Source organism: Apodemus sylvaticus, chromosome 1, assembly GCF_947179515.1.
Source record: "Apodemus sylvaticus chromosome 1, mApoSyl1.1, whole genome shotgun sequence".
Taxonomy (NCBI): domain Eukaryota; kingdom Metazoa; phylum Chordata; class Mammalia; order Rodentia; family Muridae; genus Apodemus; species Apodemus sylvaticus.
This window is the reverse complement of record NC_067472.1, coordinates 41,858,263-41,878,019: the sequence shown is the minus strand read 5'-3', so window position 1 is coordinate 41,878,019 and position 19,757 is coordinate 41,858,263. Positions and strand designations below refer to the sequence as shown.

At 37.3% G+C, this 19,757-nt stretch overlaps 1 protein-coding gene across 1 annotated transcript in view; it reads left to right on the top strand.

Annotated features, from left to right (window-relative positions):
- The first annotated feature begins 2,213 nt into the window (after nt 1-2,213).
- The window catches only part of LOC127689143 (aldehyde dehydrogenase 1A1), a 43,943-nt gene continuing 26,399 nt past the window's right edge, over nt 2,214-19,757 (top strand). The window contains exons 1-2 of the mRNA XM_052188467.1: nt 2,214-2,331; nt 11,511-11,615. Of these exons, the coding sequence (XP_052044427.1) occupies nt 2,266-2,331; nt 11,511-11,615 (171 nt within the window). The 5' untranslated portion in view covers nt 2,214-2,265. The remainder of the gene's footprint in view (nt 2,332-11,510; nt 11,616-19,757) is intronic.

The window sequence follows — 19,757 nt, the reverse complement described above, 5'->3', positions numbered from 1 at the left end:
CTGGCACATGATGAAAATACCCAACTCTGACTTTGATCTAGAAGTAGTCCTATTTGGTATCCATCATCTTACCAAAAGCTAGTTTTTCATCTGTAGGGGAAAGAGTGAAAGAATCAGTGTTTTACTTGTGTAACCATTCCCAGAAACAAGGTTTCTAAAAACTAAGACTCAGAAATTCATCTTTGAGGCGTGTGGTTTCAGGGAAGAAAAGATCAGTTCAGCCAACAATGTAAATTTGAAGGACTGGTGGACTGGTTGGGAAATTAAATGAACAGGCATGGTAACTGTCTCCCAAGTTTCCTTTAGCTACATGCATAATGCTTCGTTTGAAGAGCACATTATTGCATAATTATCCAAGAAAATTCAATGAATGGTGTGCCCTTTCAGAGAGTAAGGTGGTATGTCAAGTATGCTGTGCAGCCTGTGTTTTTTTCCTTCTAGACATCAAATGAACCTGTTTTGAATCCACAAACAACTGTGAGTCTGCAAAACACAGCTGTTTGGGAACTGGCCCGAGCACCACTCTGTGTGTTACGTAACTGCTGTTGAGAAATTGAACATTTAACTCAAAAAGCATTATGAGAAAACAATTCTTTTTTTTTTTCCAAAAAATAAGAGGGTTGGGAGAGAGAGAGAGAGAGAGAGAGAGAGAGAGAGAGAGAGAGAGAGAGAGTATTTGAAGAACACATGTTCCACATGTCCCTATTCGGACTGGAGCAAGATGACCAATGTATTCCAGGACGGCAGAATGAAGAAAAACAGTCAGTGCCATGGATTTGTCTTGCCTCCTAATTTTTACTCATATAATTCCATTAAAAATGAGCATTCACGTACCTGTTGTCTATTGCTCATTTTATTTAGGGTAGAACACATTCAGGAAGATGAAAATGTTTCCCATCTGAAAAAGCTCACTATTCCCTGTTAGGATGAATAAAAGGTTAACCATAATTTCCATGTTGTGTAACGACTCACTGGAAGATCGCAAACCGAATTTGACCCCATGTGGGGATCATATTATCGCTATCATGGAAAGTCTGGAAACGAGGAATAACATCTCAGGGTGCTTTGCCTGAGGTGAAAGTCCAGCTTTATCCCGCGAGGTCTGTGACCATACGCTGTATTCTTCTCTGTATTTATAAACTGAGAAGCTCAGTCAAGGTGAAAAGAGAAACACGTTCCCCAGCTCCCTGTTCCTCCCCCAGCGAAGTCCCCATACAGGGGAGGTGGCAATTTCACTGTGCAGAAGCAATCACCAATTCTTATTAACCAGAGCATCTTAAGAATGTTATCGTGTTCCTTCCATATCTTGTGCCGGAGCTTCAATACAGAGAAGCATTGTATTCAAAAGGAAAGACGCTACAGCTAAAATTTATCCTTTACCAAGTTCCCAGCTAAAAACATTCAGAATTTAAACACTTAGGGGGGGGATATTTACATTCTTTGCTTCTCCGCTGCTTAGAGTGATGATTCCCAAGTGCAGGCACTTCCCCAAATCAGACATTACTTTCGCTTTCAATGAATTTTCACAGATGACTTCGGCATAATGCTCTATGAGGGTCTGCAAGTGACAAAGAACTCTTAGAAGTCCCGCACAGTTTTTTTTTTTCCCACCAGAAAGTGCAAAGACAGTTTGAAGATTCTGATATAACATGAGTTTGGTGATTTTTTTTTTTTGAGCTGGGAAGGACAGTCTAGAAAAAAGGCTTTTCTCCCTAACAGCATCCTGATCTGCTAGGATAAGGATGGATTTGCTGGTAGCCATGTCAGGCAGATTGTGGTCCTCTGCTCCTCTGCTATTCCTGAGAGTAGAGGTCTCTTTAGACTTCTGTTCATTTCAATGTCTTTGTTCCCGAATCTCTTAAAGAAGAAAAAGTTACATAGCAGCATAACAAAGCAAGAAAAAGCAAGAGAAGAAAAAAAAAAAAAAAGAAGAAGAACTGACTTCCAATGTCTGAAGCAGCTGCACACACACCCTTAGCACAGGTTTGGCTTGGCAAATTAATTCATCTGTAAATAGTGAACAGTCTCCAGAGGGAACTACAAGTCTGAGGTGCAGGTTCCTTAAGGATTTACATTTAAAGGCAAAGGTTTTCAGCCCTAGGTGTTACAAGTGAGTTGTGCCCTTCATGCCCTGCCCTGATCTGACCATCCAATCATATCCCGATATGCAAATGACCCTTAGTGCAGGCAGATAAAAAGGAGCAAGTGCTCTTTCAGAAGCAATTTGCTGAGCCTGTCACCTGTGTTCCAGGAGCCAAACCAGCAATGTCTTCCCCCGCACAACCTGCAGTCCCTGCCCCGCTGGCCGACTTGAAGATTCAACACACCAAGGTAAGTCACTTATGAGCTAGGCTTTTCCTGGGGGCCTGGTTAAAGCCCAGGTCAATTGAAGCCTCTCTAAGAGCTCTTTGCAAACAGGAAGACAAAAAGCTTGCAAAGTTAGTGGCCTGATTCAGGGGCGAGTTCCAAACCATATCAGACAATATCACATACGTTTATCTCTTGACATATGTCCAAGTGAACGGGGTTTTCTTCTGTATTCAAGGTTCTTGGGCCAGAGTGCAGTGAACCATTGTGAGCAGTTAGTTCTATTAACTCTGGAGTGGGCACTTATAGTAAGGCAGACAAACGGGAAAAAGGAAAGGAAAAAGACATATAGGGATTTTTTTCCATTCCTTTATTCTTTCTTTCTTTCTCTTTCTTCCTTCCTTCCTTTCTTCCGTTATTTCTAAAGGAGAAGTAGCACAATGAAACAGTATTACAAGACCATATGCTTGATAACACAGTGTTAAGGTTGGAAGACTTGACTGTGATCACCCCATGGAAGCTATTGCCAAAACCCCCAAATACACTTGAGTTATTTTTGAGATAGAAACTACATTTATCTCTCCAAGAAAGTTTGTTGCTGTTGGAGAACACATGTGTTTGTTAGCTGATAAATATTTAGAGACCCAAGACTTCACATTTTTCAGGCAGGCAGAGTCAGAAAATGATCAGGCTAGGGTTGTCCTGAGATGCTCTCTGAATTTTTCCTCCCTCGTAGTTTCATGCCTAGTTTGTCACACATCCTAGGTTTGAGATTTAAGAAATCTCCGCCAACCCCCCCCGCCCTCCCCCACACACACACATTAGAAAAGCCACCTAAAATTAGCTGGGTGGAATAATGGAATGGGTAAAGTAAGAGATGAACTTTTCAACACTGGGGCGAGTTATATTGAATCCTGTGTTTGCTAATGAAAACCAAAAGTGCTAACCTAGATGCTGATGGACCAAATTGTACATTTATTTTCTTCTACACACTCTTCTTGTGTGGCTTTGAATCCCTGAAGCCTTTTGCATTTTCCTAAGCACCTGAAGTGAGGGAGCTGCCTGGCTTATGGGCTCTTCCCTTAGGACAAGGTCTGCAGAGAGGAGTTCTGACCGAGGGGCTGCTAGAAACACAGGAAGCCTCATTGCCCAAATTTTGAGAATAATGAGAATGAAAATGCCTTTCGATTTAGGTTTTCTTTTTCTTCTTTCTTTCCTTTTACTTCCTCCCCCTCAAACTGGTAGCAGCAAACTGTGGGGAGGGCACAATCTCCCTCCAAGAGCTTACAGATAAAAAAGTATGTGCAAACCAAATGTGAAACTCCCAGCCTCACTTCTCATTTGGGAAAGATTCCTGTCAAAATATATACATCCAGTGTTTCCTAAAGATTGGAGTTATTGGCACTGATTCTATCATTACATTTTAACCATAAAGAAGAGTTTCATTTACATGATCTGGACTGGAAATGGATTTGGGTAGTTGGTATGCCCCTCTGTTCTTTACTTAATTGTTATTTATTATTTGTATTCTTCACGAATTTTACTGAGCTTTTGTGTTTGTATGTATATGAATCTCAAAGAAGTTTTTAAAGTTAACTATTTCCGCACTGAGTCATTTAATACTTATTAAGGAAGCATATAAATGAAAGTACTTGAAAAAAGGAGGTATTGCTTTAAGTCCCATATACAAACACAGGACCAGTAATCCCTTAACACAGACAGATGTTTGCAGATTGAAACCTCTTCAGTTTCAATGCAAAGACATTAGACGATGGGCCCAAATATTTAAGAGCAAAGAACTGGATTTGTTTGGTGTTCACATACTTCTCTAGTTAACAGTAAGCAATGCTACTTGGTGGGTGTTGATATTCCACCTATCTTCTGTATACATCTGCTCTACTCAGTAAGTACTATACCGTTTGATGTGCTGGTTACAGCATTTTCACACTTGGGAGGACACCAGTTATGTATGCAATTAAATCTCAACGGGGAGCTTTCTCTTTGCCTGTGAACGTTCTTTTTACGGTGTCCTGCTGAAGAAAAGTATTAGATTCGTCCTCTTAGATGGCAGGAAAGCAATGGCTGCTAACTCAGCTCCTGGTTGCAAACCACAAAAGTCAGGGATTAAAAGTATATGCCAACTTACCTTTTCTTACTACTGTCTCAATTTCTTTATTATTTTTCCTACTGATTTTTTTTTATTTCATTACTGCAGAAATCGAGTTGGTGTTTCGGGGGACAGAGAAAATAATTAATAACTAAAATAAAAAGAATATCAACTATAGCTAAATATCTGCCTAATCTTATTCTTCAGAGTTTTTATTCTCCAACCAAAGCACTCATTGATGTATCTTTTTAGGACTTCTCTAGTTTAATTCCTCTTTGATGCCATAGATGCATTATCTTGTAAGGCAATGCAAACGCCCCCATCATAGCCCTCTCTTCATTACCCGCTTAGGAGTTCTGAGTAAATGCCAGAGGTCACCTCCATCCCTGCTAAGGAGCTTTTTGCAAGAAGAGCTCCCCTGAAAGTTAGAGGACCCCTTACCAACACTATCACCTCCACCAGCTTCTGCTTTCTTACAATTACTACAGGCTAATGAGGAGTCCCATTTCCTGAGGACGTGCACACTGTCTCCACATTTAATTGGTAAGGAGCAGTTGATGCAGGCCCTGGCTTATGGGGAGTCTCTAACATTACCAATACTAATCCTGTGTATTTGTTTGAACCCTTTAAAAGTTCTGTTCCCACAGGGTCAATCTCCTCTCATTTTCTCATACTTTTTCTGTTAGTCTATCTTAGTAGTATTGCTCTACCTCATCACCAGAGTAAAGTTCCAAGGTTTACTACCCAAGCTTTCAGAGTCTGAAGATTTTTCTCTTGTAGGATTTTTCCTCACTCCAATTTTTCTTTCTCAATTCACCACACACCTTGCTTTAAAAATAGATAATTAAGAAATTCAAGAAGATAAATGTTTCCACAAAGATCATTGATACTTACAATAATTATTAAATTTAACTCCTTCATTTATACCTCTTTCATGCACAGACAATATTTCCATCCCCTAGTGATATTTCATATGCACAGTAAATAATTGCAACCAGAGATTTTTACAATATTTTCATTTATTGACTCACAACAGCTTATTGGAGCTCTGCATTGTTTTATATAGGCAGGGGGACAAAAGGGGTCGAGGAACATAAACTCTCACAGCTTGTAAATGGTAACTCAAGACCTTGAATGCTTGCTGCCTATCACCGCGTGCTAACATGGCCCCCACCATGGCTTAGGAACGTAGAATTCACACGCTGCAGTTTTCACTTTGACTCGCCCATTCCTGAATCCTGGAGGATGGTGACTGAACTGTTCTGGATGCTCCTTTCAGCCCACAGGAAGACATTGGCTTCCAGTTTTGAGCAAAAGGAGAGAATAGAGAGGGCAGACACAGTTTTGTTCACTAGACTGAAAACAATACAAAACAAAACAAAAAACAAAACAGGTCTGGGCAAGGAGAGACTGTGAGGAAGGGGTTGAGACACAGGTGTACACTTTCCATGTGAACTGTGTTACTTCAAGTCCTGTGGGTTAAATTTTAGTTTCAGCAGGTGATTTTGTTCTTAGATGTCTAGTTTCATTAATCTCTGTCTCTGTCTCTCCCTCTCCCTCTCATCTCTCTTTGTATGTTGTATATGTTCATACTTTTGTACAAAAATTATAAATAATTGAAATTTCTGTGCTAGACACAGGCTGTAATATAGAAATTCTTTTAGCTACCCCCACCTTTTCTATGTCTCTTAAAATTCTTACAGTTTACCAACCCAGTCCACTCAAGATTTCAAGCAATACTCCCTGCCTCACTTAATTTTTCCCATTCTCTCTCTATTTCTTCAATTTCCCCTTTCCCTTTATTTAATGAATTTGCTGTGTGATTGTTCCTCAATATTGGAATATTAGTTATTAGTTAGTTCTGCAATATTAGAATGTACTATTAGAATATTAACATAACTATTGTCTCAAGAAATTACATTCTTAATGGAATTATAGGGTAGCAAATAAGCAGCTAGAATCCATTAAACAGAAAATTCTGAAACATACTTGCAGGAAGAAAGCTGAAGGTATATGTTAAAGGGAAAAATGTGGGCTCTGGGGTTGCCTTTTTGGACCACACTGGCTGATGGAGTCTGGAGCAAATCTTAAAGATGCTTAAAGGAGGGAAGAGCTACCTTTGAAATAAAACTAACTGTGCCATGGCTACTTTTATTTGGAGAAATCATTTCTAAATTCTAACTAAAGCTATATTTTCTCAGAGCTTGGAAAATTAGGTGAATTTCTATGAGATATAGTTGCTTAACTACACGGACCTGAATTCAATTTCCAGAGTTCATACGTATTTCATAACCTAACCTTGACTGGACTTCCAATCTATTTGTATTCAAGGTTTTCTGTCTATGAATTAGCAATTAATAAAGATGCTAGCTGGGCAAGTGGGTATAAGAACTAAAACCCTAATTTGTGAAAACCAGGCAGTGTCTAACACTTCTTATGTGTTACCTTCCTGATCTATCCTCTCCAACATGAATCCCAGAACCCTGAAATTGTTCAGCTTCCAATCCTGGAGAAATTCTTACTTTATTACATAGCACTGAGAAACTGATTTCAACTGTTTATCTCATTTGAGATTAATAAGTAACTAGTAGAAAGGAACTACAAAATATTAACTATATTTATTGTCATTACTATATGTATTGTAAATATTCCTATTTACAAACCTAGGAAGCTAAGCTCAGAGAACATGTTGACTTCTTCAAAGTTATCCAGTTCTCTTAACATACAAAACCAGAATATAGAGATTATGAATTATACCATTTTAGGTGACAAGTTTCTATATGGCATCCTATTCTCCCTGACTGCTAATGATAGCGGCATTCCAATCTCTTTCAAGAGTATCTCCTCAGCACAAATTCTAAAGTAAATAGCACAGACCCTTTGAAAGTTATTGTCTTCATTTCATAAGGACTGTATGTTTACTTGGCTTTTCAAACATAGATGATACCTATTGAATTTTTCCCTTGCTCCTTTTCAGAATAAGAGGGCTGTGTAAGAAGCATTTAGAGAGTGTGGGGAACCCATTTGAAGAGCAGTCCAATCTGAACCAATAACTCTGCTCTATATTACTAGGAAGAGGACCTAATACTACTAAAAAGAAAATATACACACAAGATTTTAATACTTGTAAAGATTAATTCTGATTCAGGGCATATAAAATGTACCAATGTCATTTTGTAATCTATTGGACTTAGTGACGATGTACCTCAACATAAATGCAGCAGCACGTTTATTTGTCCTAGTCTGGCGAGGCTTTAATACCAGGGCAAATGACTATGCAGTCACACTACTAGTCGGGGAATAATGTACAGCAGACATATCACAAAATCTGTCTTCTTTCCTATTCCTTTGGCCACTCTCATTTTGTTTCCACAACCTGGGTTGCAGATAGTTTCCTACCATATATTATTTCCTGTTTTGTTTCCTTTCCCTTTCCAATTTTAATTCACAATATTTTGTTTTGTTTCCTCAAGACCTAGCTTCAAAACAGTATTGAGAAGCCTAGCCTTGATTATTTTTAATATTTAAAACACCACTTGACATGTTCTATCTCCTAATGTCTACTCCACCCTGTCTATCATCTCCTATTTTCAATCTTTCCCACAGTCTTGGTACATTTTCAGATAGTTAAAAATGAGAAAAGGTACACTTTATGGTATCTGTCATCCCATGTATGTTAAATGTTATCATTGCGACCTATCAATCACCAAGCTGTGACTCTGGCTTTCAGAGTTGGCAATGCACACAGGTGATCTGGTGAGGAATGAATTTAGCTTTTTTCATAGTTGGAATATCTTAAAACACTTTGTGCTTTGAAATTTTAATATGTGTACATTTTTGGCAACTATGAAACTACTGACTCAAATTATAAGGACCTTGAGCTGATAACTGGGTTGTCATTGTGCAGAGATAATTTGAATTTAGGACACTTTGTTGGAGGGAGTTGAGAACTGATAGACAACCAAATTTTTATCAACAGATAAGAGAAGTCATTTACTATGTCTATTAATAAACCTATTTTAATCTAAATCAGAAATATTTTGAAGACATTTCTCATGTAGTAGAAGAAAAAATACTTGATATGATCTAAAGAGAAACCAGAATGTTAGAAAAACTGTATTTAGAATTGTTTTTCATCAAATATATGAAGACTTAATAACTTACACTGACCACTGAGCAGTGATCACTGATTTATATAACAGTTATAATCTGGTACACTATCATATGCCTGGCAAATTGGACAGAAGTATGTACATCATTTTAAATTTGATATATGGAAAGTACAAAACAGAGAAGTCTAGTTTAAGCTCCCTCCAAACTCTTATTTCTTTATGAAATAAAAACAATACTAAAATATAAATCCTTGAATTTATATTTGTAATCTAAGATTACAAATGATACCTTTAAAATTCCAGTGGTTTCTGTAGCTCAGTGTTAATGTCTATTGTGCATTGTATTCTAAAACGCCTCAAGTGTATTTATAATTAGAATATAGTTAATGGTTTACTGTGACAAAATATTTTGTTTTAATAGTATGATTCCTGTCCCCTAAATTGACAACAACAAACAGCAAATGGAACATTTTGTTCTCTCCATGAGAGAATATTCAATAGGCCTCAAATGGGTTTAATAATTACTGTAATCAACATTGGTTGCACTAGATTATCCATTTAATATAATTATGGGAAGGGCGGATATTTAAATATATTTGTTCTTACAAAGAGCTAGAAGGCAATAAAAGCATAAATCTTAGAAACTTAAATAGGAGAGAGACAGAGACAGTAAAAGAGAACAGAGAGGGAAACAGAAAAAAGGGAGAAATTAATTCACTATAACTAATAACTATGAGGAAGAGAATGATATCATATAGTCTATATTGAGTTCTGTCTTAATCCTGAAGTGTATGTATGTAATTTATTACTATAGGACTATGCAAGGCAATGCAGGTAATTTATTACTATAGGACTACTGAGTCATATTTGGGGGCTATGCTGCTTGTTGCTATTCTCTGACCTTGTGCCTCATTGTTGGTTGCTGAAGTGGCCTCTGGAAGAGTTCTAGATTTGACAACTCCAGTTGGTATCATTAGTGGCTGTTTGAATTATTTCCTAAAACAACCTTTTGGGTCTTCTCTCTGGGCATCAGAGTCTGTGAGATGCCGACTTCATTTCTATTTGATTCTAGTGGAGCCCTTGCTGTGCTATATCTTAAAATTGGCCCATGCTTTGTTCATAATTTGTCTATATTGTCCCAATCCCATACCCCTCTCTTTCACATGTCTTGAAATGAAATTTATTGATCAAAATATACTTTGGGTATTTGACTTTTAAGTTTACTGGCTGATATTGATTAGAAATCCACTCTTTTTAGAGTATGAACCTCCAGGATCAGGGCTACACTTAATATACTTTCCATTTTTCTCACAGCATTTTTTCATGCATATTTGGTCATTATTTTACAGAGTGATTTTTTGATTTTCTGTGACCATTTTTGCATGGCACAGCCAAAGCAAACCATGATGCAATAGTGGCTGTAGCTTTATGAGACAACATGAAATTGTGCCTATGAACAGATCATAGATCAGGGAGGGGCTTACTTGTCCCTTGCTTCTCTAGTGAACTACAGAATACCGATGGATTCTGGGGATAGGAGGTGGGGTAGTCATCATTTTCACTTGTATACACAATGGTCATCCCACCAGGCTTCTAATGGATATTTCCAAACCCTTGGTCATACAGTTGATCCTCACTAAATTCACACTTCAAATAAATAAACAATGAAATAATGTGACATGGATGTAAGAAAGGGTGCACAGAGAGCTTGGGAGGATTAACGGAGATGATGAAGCATTAGAGAAGTGAGCCATTGCGCTAATCGGGATACATTTTGTACTCATAAAATTTCCAAAGAAAACAACTCAATAAGCAATTTAAAGTGGTCATACAGGATTTGCTTATATATAACTAAACTAAACAGACACTGGATTCACAGTTGTCTTTAATATTAAAGGTAAAGTCTGAGTCATGCCAAGCCCTGGCTGCTCACAGTTTATCGCTCCAGTTTTCTAAAGCATACCAGATAAACTTCAATAATTCTAGTTTGACTCATTTCTCAGGCATCTACTGCATTTAGGTTAAAGGAGCAGTGTTCAGTTTAGATGCATGATTCTAATATCAAAATGACAAGAAATATATTGTAATGACTCTTGAACCAAAAGAGATCATGGGCCAGAAGTCTGCCGTGGCAGGCATAACACTAAGAACTCAGTGAGCTAAGGATGTAAACTTAAGCAGAAACTAGTTGGTTAAGCTAACAATATAACAAAGGGCGGTTAGCTTAGTGTTGAGCTATTTTTAAGTGAAATTACAGTTGTCAACATAGGGCATGGAATTGTGAGTCGATCTACATATTCAGAGATATTTGACCTCTTAGTTTACCCATCAAAAATCCGAGGTACAATGCAATTCCTATGGCAGAAATAAGGTAGAATTGTTCAAAGTGAGTGAATTCTATGCTAATTGTTAAGGCTGATTATAATGACTGGCTGGTTTCAACCTTACAGGTTGTGTGTCTCTAACTTTAATACAGAGCAGAGCCTACTAATTTCGTAGTTGGAGATTGGTGCATTACTTTGGAACAAAAGAAATTATATTTAGTTGGAGCAACTAGTGAACAGGTCATGAGGAGATGCTGCTCAAACTAGTTTGAAGTATAAGAAAAAATGGTGTGGATCTAGCTGAGAAACTTATGAAGGAAGGGGAAGCAGGCAGGGACTTGGTGACTAAGGCAGTGAATTGGGAGACCAGAGAGGGGAGGGACTGTGGGACCACAGGTCAAGGTGAAGAACCACCTGATACAGTTTTTTCTTTCTTTCTTTTCTTTTCTTTTCTTTTTTTTTTTTTTTTTTTTTGCTTTAGTATGCACAATAGAGTGTATATGTTTGTTACGTGATAAATACAACAAATGGTGGACATTTTGAGATAGGGCAAGTTATGCAACCAGTAGATGTCATATAGTACTTCAACACTAGTTTAAAAATATCCTCTAATCTGTAGCATATTTAAGTGCCTTTGTTTACTTCTCTCTATCACCACAGATTTTCATAAACAATGAATGGCACAATTCAGTGAGTGGCAAGAAATTTCCTGTCCTTAACCCTGCAACCGAGGAGGTCATCTGCCATGTGGAAGAGGGGGACAAGGTAAGCTGCCCAGCACCCACAGGAGTCTTCGTTTCTCACTTTTATGTTATGAGCTCACCCACTACACGGTCAATGAAAAACTGAAAGTCGTGAAAACATGGCTGCTTGGGCGCTGGCCAAATTTTCTGTTGTCCACCATTTTTCTTTTGTTATGGACATGGCCCAATGTATAAAATACTTACTGTACAAGTTTGAGGGTCTGAGTTAGTACATTACCACTCACACAAAAGTATTTTATTTGTAATATCACTAGCTTATATGGACTAGTCAACAAAAATGGATTAGATGAAAATTCAATTTTTATTTCAATTAATAACTTTCATTTAGAGAATTGTCTACATCCTACATACTCAAAAGTATTATACAAATGAAATAACATTTGAAATTATAAAGCTCTTTAGCAAACACTGCAACTTATTGAACCACAAACTTTTAAATTGTTAGAATGCCTCATGGCATTTTTTGTTTTTAATAGTAACTATTATAAATTACAGTACTATTTTATGTGACTAATTTGACAAAATTAAATAAAAATAATTTAAAAGATTCAGAAAAAATGACAGAATTTGTGACAAATGTCTCTAAGACCAGAGTGAGGGGTGCAGAGACATAGGCTTTGCTGGGCTTACTAACCAGCTGATCTAGCTAAGCAGTGAGCACCAGATTCAGTGGGACACCGTGTATCAAAGTGTATCACAAAGAAACATTGAAGGAGATACCAAACATCTACATCTAGGTGCCATATAAATATATACACAAGAATACCAAGACACAAAGATACCCTGAAGATATCAGTCATAAACTTAGAATTTATCAATCATGGTCAATTTTAGTGATAGCCTGATTTATCTCAAGTTGGTTGTACTGTAGCTAATAAAGGGGGCAAAAGAAGGTTCTGTTTACTAGCTGGATTACGGGTGATAATAAAGTAGAAGAAAAGCAAGGTTAAATAATTTACTCAACTTGACAGTGTTAATAGCTCATAAGATTGGCATTGCAAAGCCTGTGGCTGCAGGATTAGTGTGGTGGGGATTAGTGTTCCACTGTGCCACTATTTATTATAAAGGTAATAGTGAAATGGCAAATACTGACTAGTAACAAGAACCAGAAAGCCTTCATAATCTTCATCTGAACACACATGTAAAATATATATGTGCCTTCCAAGTCTACTTTGAAAAATATTATTGCTCAGTAGCCATTGAGAAATCATTAAGCTTTAAATCTCCGTAACATAAGATGAAAAAAGATGGAGTGAGCAAACCTGAGGGTTATATCATTCCTTCCACTGGACTAACTGGCAATCACATGACCCTGTTACTGTCCACACCTTATCAGCTCAGCTACAATCCCTGTGGCCACAAATATTAAAATATTTATGGAACCACAACATAGCCATATTTCAGATAGCCATGGATCTTAGGTTTAGAACTTTGTGGGGTTTGTGGAGACTAAGGGTTCAGATTACAGTAGTATAGGCACAAAATTACATCAGGGTCTTCAAGGACAAGGTCTCAGAATGTAACATAGAACAAAAGAGCCAGATAAACAGAGAACAAGGATAGTCTTTGTGGGATTCTCTCTGAATCCATTCTCCACATCCATAAAGCATAATTTCCTTCAATATCATGATTACACCTTGATCACATTATATCCTTTGTTCTTTTATTCCCTGATGGGTACTTGAGTGAGTTTAATATATTGGTTAATATGAATAATTCAAAAATAATTAAGAGTTGAATGTAACAACTTTGCTTAAATTATTTTGTTTCATTTGGTTGTATGCTCAGAATCAGATATAGGTATATAGGTTTTATATATAGATATAGACATATAGATATAGATATTAGATAGATCTTTATGCTATTTTGCATAATGTGATATCAGATTCCCACTAAAATATGTAAAGATTTGTTTCTCCCACAGTCCTAACAGCACTTTTTAACATTCTGGAGGCGTTTTTGTTGTTGTTGTTGTTAATAACCATTAGGACTATAATAGGAGATTATCTGTTAATCATTATTTTGTTTGGAATTTATTTAATAGCCAGCAACATCAACATAGTTTTATATTCTTGATGGCTATTTACATATCAAAAGCTATAGTTTTTCACATAATTTCCATTAAAAGTAGATTATTTAGAAGATTTTTTTTTATTTTAATCCCTTATAAAATCTGGAAATCAAATATATTTATCAGACTAACCATATAACATTTTCCCTTGTAGGTTACCTGTTTACCCACTTTTTCTGCAAAATTATGATTTGAAACTGCACGGGTGCATTTCATTTTATGTTTTGATTATTTTTCTTTGGAGAATCACTGTCTAGCACAATATATTGACATTATTTTTGCCAATTTTTCTTCAGTAGAATAATAGTTTTGTATTTTTGCTTGGGTTGCTGGTCCATTTGAATTTATTCCTATATATCATAAATCAGAAGATTCTACACTAACTCTTCTTCATGTAGTTTCTCAGCTTCTCTTCTCCAGAGTATGTTGTGATGCCCTTGTTGTAATCTTTGTGATTGCATAACAGAAAATGTGGGATTAGAGGAGTATACAAGTAGATGGCTGGAGCTATTGGTTTAGTCATTGGTGCATCTTCATGGATTTCTAGAGACCCAAACTCAGTCAATTGCCATCCATTGCTCTGTGTCACAAGTGATCCAGAAGCCTCCAAGCTGATCCTAGAAGGAAGAGAGAAGGTGTTCACTCCATTTAAAAAGGGAAGAATGAATGCTTTTTACTTATATAAGATTTCTAGAGATCCACACCATATCATTTTACTCTCTCCAGAAAGAATTGAAAGAAACAGAAAAATAAGCCACACACACACACACACACAGTAAGACATAAACTAAGAGCCCATGTACTGCCCATACCTTCTCCATGTAGATACAAATTATACTCAAGGCTATGAATCTGTAGATGCCAGTTTAAAAAAAAAAAAAAAAAAAAAACTCTTGATTCTTTAACATTGAAACCTTGACTACTTAGCTCCTATGGACATCTTTTTTTTTTTTTTTTTTTTTTTTTTTTTTTTTTTTTTTTTAGCAATGGGATTGGTGTCATTAGGAAAACAAAATGCTCTGCCTTGGTTCAGTAAAATCTTTGTGAGCCAGGCTGAGACTTTGCTGTGGCAATCAGTGGGGTCTACCTTCTTCCTAAAGTGCAGAAGGGAAAGCTGGTGACCATCTCAGCAATCTTTCCAGTGAGCAATGATCTGCTCTGTGCTTAGGGACAACTGCCCCTCCCATAGAAGAGATCAAAGAAAGTAATTCAAGGCTAGCCAAGCTGTAAGTCAGGACACAGTGCCAGTCTGGTTGGCTGGACAAATTGTTCCTCTAAGGAAATTGTCAGTGATAAGCAAGAGCTTGTTTCATTATCACACTCCTGTATCTGGATCTCCATTTTGTAATTATTAAACAACTTGCATTTTTAGAACAGTTGATTCTGAAACAATTTGTTAGGAATTTAATGAAGAGTGGCTAGCATAGCTTAGTGAAAGGTCCTAACCTGGTAAAGTGCACAGTCACAAGGAACCTGATATGCTGGACTGACTCATCAGATCACAGGCTAAAGGTTGGTTTTGGAAAATCCATTAACAGCAGAATGGGGATGCCAATGGGCCACATCCTGTCTTTCATATTATCACAAGGATGGGGCAGGGGCCAAAGCAAATGCATGTTAGAAAGTGAAGCATGCCTGTGGGTGGGAAGGGCTTTTTTTTTTTTTTTTTCACTTCAGTTCCTCCTTTAGGAACCATCGACTAACTCTGGAGAATGAGCTAATCAATAATTAGAGGGATAAAACTAAATGCCCATTAAAGTAAGTGCTGAAGACGGGTGTGAAAGAAAACTGGTCTGATTGCTATTGTTTCCAGCTCTGATTGAAGTTAATATGCGGGTATTCCACGAGAGATGGAGGCACTTAAGCCTTCACTAACTAGCCTTAGAGACTCTTTCATGATCTCACTGAAACTGCCTGTGTGCATTCAGTCTGCAGGCTCTGACTTAAATTTGGAATATTTTACTTTCCCTAGGTGTTGCTGTTTAAGATGGCTACAACTCTGAGCTATTAGTTTTAAACTAATCTTTTGTTACCAACATTATATCTTTTAAATCATGCACAATAACTTATAAGCCAATACTCTATAGTGAAGACATGTAAAACATATTTATACTTTTAGGACCAATTATAAACAAGAATAAAGCAATTAATTGCATGAATCTCATAAACTTAAACCAAACAAATTTTTCCTTTTTCTAGCTGTAATTTTGAGAGATTAAAAAGCACTTTGAACCCCAAAACACAATTGTAGAGATTTTTTTCTAGGAGAAATAACCATTAAGCCACTTGTCCTGGGATTTGAGGCTGCTGTCTCTTTAAAAAGCAGCCTTAAGTTGGCTACGATCGTCAGCCATATTTGACTCATTTGACTCCATTTTAATCAGCCTTCGCTGTATAAACTGTGGCTAGATTCAGAGATAAACCGCCAGTAGATGAAAATTTTACCATTTTTTTTTTCTTTTCAACATGAAACACAGAATGACAGTCATTCAAACAACCAAAGACAGACACAAATTGACACGTGGACAATTGGTGCACCAAGGACAAAACATCAGAGAGGGAAGCATACTGTACAGTATTAAGAATATCTCTAGTAGGATCCACAAAGGAAACAGGGCATCTCTATATTTTTACTTTTCCCTAGGAGAATTTTAGAATCCATTTTCCTTCTCTCTTTCTTTCTCATTTTTCAAACCTTCCTGAAGCAGCTCTTGAAGGCTGCAGACATACACCTATTTTAAAACCCTTTTCCTTTTTGCTTGAATCAGCTCTTAAAGGCTGTGGACAAATGCCTATCAAGTTCCCATGCCATTCTCCACTGTTTACTCCTAAGCAGGTTAAATGTTGAGTCAACATTGCTTCACTTAGTCCGTATCCTTTAGCACCTATAGTTTGTTCACCGTGCAGGATACCATCTTTTTCCGTTTTTTTGCGAAGTTTCGCAAAGACAGGGTCACCTCGGGAGATCTTCTTTCATCCAGCCCCATGTTGGGCGCCATTCTGTAGTTGCCAGCAGCTACTGTGAACTGGATCCCTGGAAGAGAAGCTGGGGATAGATGGGGGCCGGTGAAAAGAATGGAGCCCAAGACAAACTAATTGCTGATCAAGGCCCAAGTTAAATGGAAGGCCTGACAATTTAAGAATTTGGGTGATCCCCTCCCCCCAGACTGGGGTGGGGAGTGGTCTGGTTTGGCTCCACTGCTCAGGCAGGTAGGTGGGTCACCAGCTTAATTCAGGAATTCATGGACCTGGAGGAACAATGAACTTCACCTTCACTCTGAGTGCTCCACCCTAGGTAAAGCAGGATCCTGAATAGCACAACAATCCTTGCTCAACAAAGGCTGGGAGAGGAAGTTCACCTTGATCAATATTGAATTTCTACCAAGTGGCATGACACCATTATGGCTCTGTACACCTAGGCACCAGAATTTGATCATAGAGAATCCCAGTTAATCATGTTGTCTTAGTAATTTAAAAAGAAAATTAGAAATGCCAGTCCTTGAATTAAAATCAACAACATATCAACTTTGAAATGATGAAAACTTATTTAAAACCTTTTATGTGATTGGAAGATAATGAATGGGAGTCTTCAAACAATACACAATGTAGGAGAGGGCAGAAAAGCTGGGCAGATGTGCTAGAATGGGCTAGGATGCTATAGTCATGCTGACATTGGTTTGTCATTTAGGTTCACAGTTGCCTCCATCTAGTAAGCATTTAGCATGTCTGTCACTTAGAAAATGTGAAGCTATTATTCCCAAACAAGAAGGATGAACTTCAATCCCTGTATTTTACTTTAGAATAGAGTGGTCCATCAGCATCCACGGGTTCAATATTTGTAAATTAAAGTACTGTGGGATGAGAATGGGCAGCTGCTGACACGGAGGATGCCATGAGGTCTCTCACAGCTGTGAGGACAGAGTTCACAGGCTTTCTTAGCTATTATTCTATAACTACTATGCCTAGTATTGTTTTGTGTACCAGAAGAAAACTAAAGTTAACTTAAAAGACCTGTGAATTACATGTAAATTTTATGTAAACTTAGCATCTATGATTTTAGGTTATCATTCCAGGAGTTGAGGATCAGTTCTTCCTGGATACCAAGGAAAGCTCATTTATTTATAATATGATAAGGTGATATTTGGTTGTATGTTACTTCAATTTGGTGAATATTTCAGAACAAAATCTTCCCTGTACTATCTGACTTAGAGTTGGAATTCTATATAGACAAATGGATGTTTGGATCTCTAAAATCTTACATGGTTAAAAGGGTGAAATCAGAATTCAAAGAGAGGGGTTGTTGGACTGAAAATTCATCATCCTTACTCTCTTTCTGATATTGAAGGATTAAATACATCTGAGAGAAGGGGAGTCACAGCCTAAAAGAAATAAACATAAGAACATAATTATTTATGACAGGTTTGTCTAGGAGAATTTTTCAAATGGCAAGGTTTGTTTCAAAGTCACCTTTTCTATCCACCTGTAGATGAAGGCAGGAGGCTCAAGACAGCTAATATTTGGCAAAGGCCAATGACATAACACTGAGCAGAAAGATCCAAGCTGGAGTTGCATCATGTGTCTGTCTAACACAGGTGTGTGTGTGTGTGTGTGTGTGTGTGTGTGTGTTTAAAAGCCATGGTATCCATAGGTCATAGAGTAAAGCTCTGATATTTTGAGGGGTTTTTGCTCTTTCTTTTCCGAACAGAGATCTCTTGATTTCCTTAGGAAAAGCTTAGAAAGTGTGTCTTAAGGCAAAAATATGATCAGCATGATGCCCAAAATATACATTGTTCTCAAAGGAACAAAACAATAACTACATATATAATTCCACAAATTTATTGTTCTTTAAAAAAGATTGACACTAGTGTGTGATGATGTATAGCAAATATATCAGTGTGGAGTTTTAAACATTGACCTGTTTAAACCAGAATGTACATCTCAAAAAGGTTCTTTCTCTACCATTCATAAATATAGACCATCATCCTCAATTTATACAGTTTGGGCTGATAATTTTACAACTTTTCTAAGACTTGAAAGCAATATACATTCAATAGAAACTGGACATTTTGTTTTGAAATTGAGCTGTTTCCAGGCTTAAGATTAACAGTACAGTGTAGTTAATCTGAGATGCTGGTGGGGCTCACTATCAGTCACACAATCCTATAGCTAAACCACCACAGCATATTGAATTCAACACATGAAACAATACACAGCACCTAATACTTGTTAAGGAAGATAGTCCCTTGCCTAGAAATCCTAAAAGTCCTATCTGTGTCTCTATGCCTAGTCATTGGCCACTGACAACTTTATTTACCAATCAAAACCAACTGGGAGAAGGGTTTCCTCAGTTTCTTACATGCAGACGTGTAGACTTTCCTGCAGTTTGGGGGACCAGATTAAGGAGCATTAGACATGCTAGTTACTTTTCTTACCTGTTATACAAAATAGCTGACTGAAGCAACTTTAAGGAAGAAGGATTTATGCTGGCTCATAGGTGGAAAGGGTGAAATTCATCATGATGGTGAAGGCAGCAAAAAGAGCACCACGGTGGGAGGAGCCTGGTGCTAGGATTCCTCCTGTCTCACTGGATCAGAAATCACAGATCTCCAGACACTATTGGATCCTGGTTATAGCCCACATGTCATGCCTACATCTGCCCATCCATCCCTATGCCCATAAGGCATCACAACCTCTGGAAACAGTGCTGACACCTGTGTGACAACTGTTAAAACATTTGTGCCCGTAGTCTGTTTGTATGCACTATGTATATGATAAGCCCTCATTTTTAATTGGGTACAATGTAAAAGGACACTTACTTAGAACTTTAGTCCTAATTTTGTAAAGGAGATAGTCTCCTTTATTTTGGGATCAAATCAGCTAATGTGTATAAATCCAAATAAAATAGTGTCTATTATAGGACAAAGTGACATCTATTAAAACATGGCATCTCTAGTAATTTAACTATTTCATAGACAACTGAAACTTGTTCTAAATACTAATCAAAGGAAACCATTACAACACACAACATTATTACGTGTGTAAATGTCCTGTGTTTTGGGCTAATGGAACTTC